The sequence below is a fragment of the Belonocnema kinseyi genome, chromosome 7 (genome assembly GCF_010883055.1).
Source record: "Belonocnema kinseyi isolate 2016_QV_RU_SX_M_011 chromosome 7, B_treatae_v1, whole genome shotgun sequence".
Lineage (NCBI taxonomy): Eukaryota > Metazoa > Arthropoda > Insecta > Hymenoptera > Cynipidae > Belonocnema > Belonocnema kinseyi.
In genome coordinates this window covers 41,015,421-41,018,499 of record NC_046663.1, presented here as the reverse complement: position 1 = coordinate 41,018,499, position 3,079 = coordinate 41,015,421, and the positions used below count along the sequence as shown (strand labels likewise).

The following is a 3,079-nucleotide window of genomic DNA, read 5'->3' as shown; positions in this document are numbered from 1 at the left end:
AAGATTAATTTTTTACCAACAAGATCAATTATCAATAAAACACATGAATTTCAACCAAATAAGTAAATTTTCAACTAAAGATTTTATTCTTTTATGTTTTTAGCCAAAAATAAAGAAGATCAATTTTCATTTAGAAAAATTAATTTTCAACCAAGGAGATAAATCTAAAAAAAAAAGAAAAAAATGAATCTCTTAGGAAGTAGTTCAACTATTAACCAAATAGTTGAATTTACAATAAAAAACGATGAATTTTTCATAAAAAATGGAAGGGTTTATATTTCCAACAAAAAGATTTTACTAAAAATAAAAAACAGTTAAATTGAACCGAAAAGATTAATTTTGTATCAAGAATATTTATTTTCTACCAATAAAGAAGAATTGACCTAATCAGTTACGTCGTAATTTTCATTGATTAAATTAGTCATTCTACTTGATCTAATCCGTAATTTTTGTTTTAATTATTAAATAAAATGTGTAAATTTGATGAAGAGTTTTTATTTATAAATACTGTAGTATTTTATCATAGCATACAAATCAGTCACTTCTATTGACTGAAAATCAGTCATTTCAACTCGCGCAGAAAAGGTTTAATGGGTGAATCATGGTGGGGCAACCGTGGGTTGAGCGTGGGTTAAGACTGGGGTAAGCGTGGAGTAAGCGTGGCTCAATATTGGGTCAATGTTCACCCACGGTCGTGCCACGATTGTCCCATGGTTATGAACAATGGGTCAAGCATGGCTAATGGCCCTTCTGCCATGCTTCGCCCACGGTCGAACGTGATTTGCTTAAAATTAAACTTTGACAACATTTTCGAAGATGGACACAATCTACTAAATTTTTCTCACTTTTCAGAAAGGATTTGTGGATAGATATTTTCTTTTATTCAAATTTATGCAATTTTTTAAGATTCTTAAAAAAAGTCCACGCGGGAAGTGACTAATTAAACTCTGATGTTAAATTTGGTTGATTACTGTTCAAAGAATTATCCGAAGAAAATTTATTATTTTATTTTTTATTTATTTATAATTTTACTCCAAGTCACTATTTGATTTAGTTAGCAACATTGACTGAAGAAACAATAAAATATCAAATGACAAAAAACTACAAAACGCTTGTTTTGTCAGTAGAAATGATTCATTATTGAGTCAAATCATGCTTGATTAATTTAGTTATTCAAATTTTGACTGAATTAAATTTAGAGAGAAGGAGAAATAAAACTGAAGCAATATACCTATGTATCGATTTATTCTGATTTTATTAAAATTTTCTTTACATATTTAATTAATGAGTTTTTAAAACACAAATACATGTTTTAAATTGCATATTATTTATAATTGCTACAATGAAATTTTCCCTAAAGTTTGTTTTATATTTTCATTTTTAAGTGGTGATATTTATTGCTCTTTGAATAATGACTGCTTTTGGGTGTCAATTCAGGGGGAAACTGGAAATTCTGGTTCACCTGGTGCATCTGGTTCTTAAGGTCTACAAGGTCTACCAGGCCTACCATTTTCACCTGGCCCTCCTGGTCCGCCTGCTCCTCTTGGTCCTCTCGGTCCTCTTGGTCCTCCTGGTCCTTCTTGTCCTCCTGGCCCACCATGACCATGGTGTGGGCGATGAGGGGGACGATGTGGATGATGACATTCCTCTGAACCTGGTGGTGGCCTTAGAGGTGAAGGACTTGATGAACTGTTAGAACTGCCTTCATCACCTTCAGGAGGAGCTGAAGTTGAACCTTCAGTAGGTGCTGAAGACGAATCTACAGTAGATGCTGATGATGTAACTTCCGATTCATCTTGAGCATGTGTATTATTGAGCTGGAAGATAAAGTTTATGATGTCATAGTAGAAAATTTATAGCAGTTCTTTCTGATAGTTTCTATCTTTATTTTACGAAACAAACTCGGAAGTTCTATGATCATGCATCTTTCATCAAATGAAGATCGATTAAACAAATTCAGTCACAAGTTTCGTCAATTTAAGAACATAAATGTAATAATAAAGAGACTTTAAACGAAATATCTCAACTCACCACACAGGCTATGATAGCTAGGATAAGCCCAGTTGCTAGTAAAGACTTCATGTTTTTTCGAAAGTTGCTCTTCAACTGTGGAGTAACTGCAATATCGCTCAGCTTATATAGTAAATTGCAACTCCTTATCACGTAAGAGAAGAAGATAACAAATTAAAAAGACAATAGTCACAAGGGACATGTGGCGTTTTATTGTAGTCGATGATGGCTCATTTACTGATGCAATGACGCTTGGCTTCTGGTGCATACTTCTATCATTATATTCCTTGTTAATCAGACACATTTAAAGAAATTGAATTATTAAATAACAATTGCAGAAAGACTATCTTAAAGGTAGCTTTGCACAATATTTTTTTATTATGACAGTGTTCTGAAGAGGAATTCAAATTATGAAGTATTCTAATCCATTATTCCTATTTGAATATGCAAGGAAGATGGGCGAATACTCATAAAAACGATTTTCTGGAACCAAAAACTGTTTTCTTGGATATAAATGAAAATTTAGTTGACCTAAACAAATTTTGGCTGATTCAACAAAATATTTGATTGACCCAACTAAAGATTTGTATTCAATCAACCACACTCCTTCCGCCAACAGATCTGGTTGAAAAATCCGAAATATTAAGTTTTAGGCTGAAAGTTCACTCTTTTCTGGTTCGAAATTCTACTATCTGGTTGACGATTGATCTATTTGGTTGACAGATCATTTTTTTTTATTTACCTATATTCTACTATTAAATTTTTCTATGATAATTCATCTATTTTACGGTAAATTCAACTAGTTGTTTGCAAGTTGAACTACGCTGTTAATTCATTGGTTGAAGATTGAATTATTTTGTTAAGAATTCGTTCTATTTTGGTTAAAAATGAGTTTTTGCACTAAATATTTAATTATTACATTATCAGTTGAAAATTTATTTGTTTCATTATTAATTCCTCTTTTTGCTTAAAAATTAATTGATTTTAGTTTGAAATATAACTATTTGATTGAAAATAAACGTTTGCTGAAAATTTAGTTTTTGAGGGAAATTCTTCTTTTTGGTTGGAA

At 31.3% G+C, this 3,079-nt stretch overlaps 1 protein-coding gene across 1 annotated transcript; it reads right to left on the bottom strand.

Moving 5' to 3' along the window:
* Positions 1-1,383: 1,383 nt before the first annotated feature.
* LOC117176260 (cuticle collagen 2-like) lies at positions 1,384-2,167 on the bottom strand. Its single transcript, XM_033366422.1, has 2 exons — positions 2,032-2,167; positions 1,384-1,817 (listed from the first exon to the last, which is right to left on the bottom strand). Exons 1-2 carry the CDS (start codon positions 2,080-2,082, stop codon positions 1,479-1,481), a joined length of 390 nt encoding a protein of 129 aa, XP_033222313.1. The 5' UTR covers positions 2,083-2,167; the 3' UTR covers positions 1,384-1,478.
* Positions 2,168-3,079: the final 912 nt, after the last annotated feature.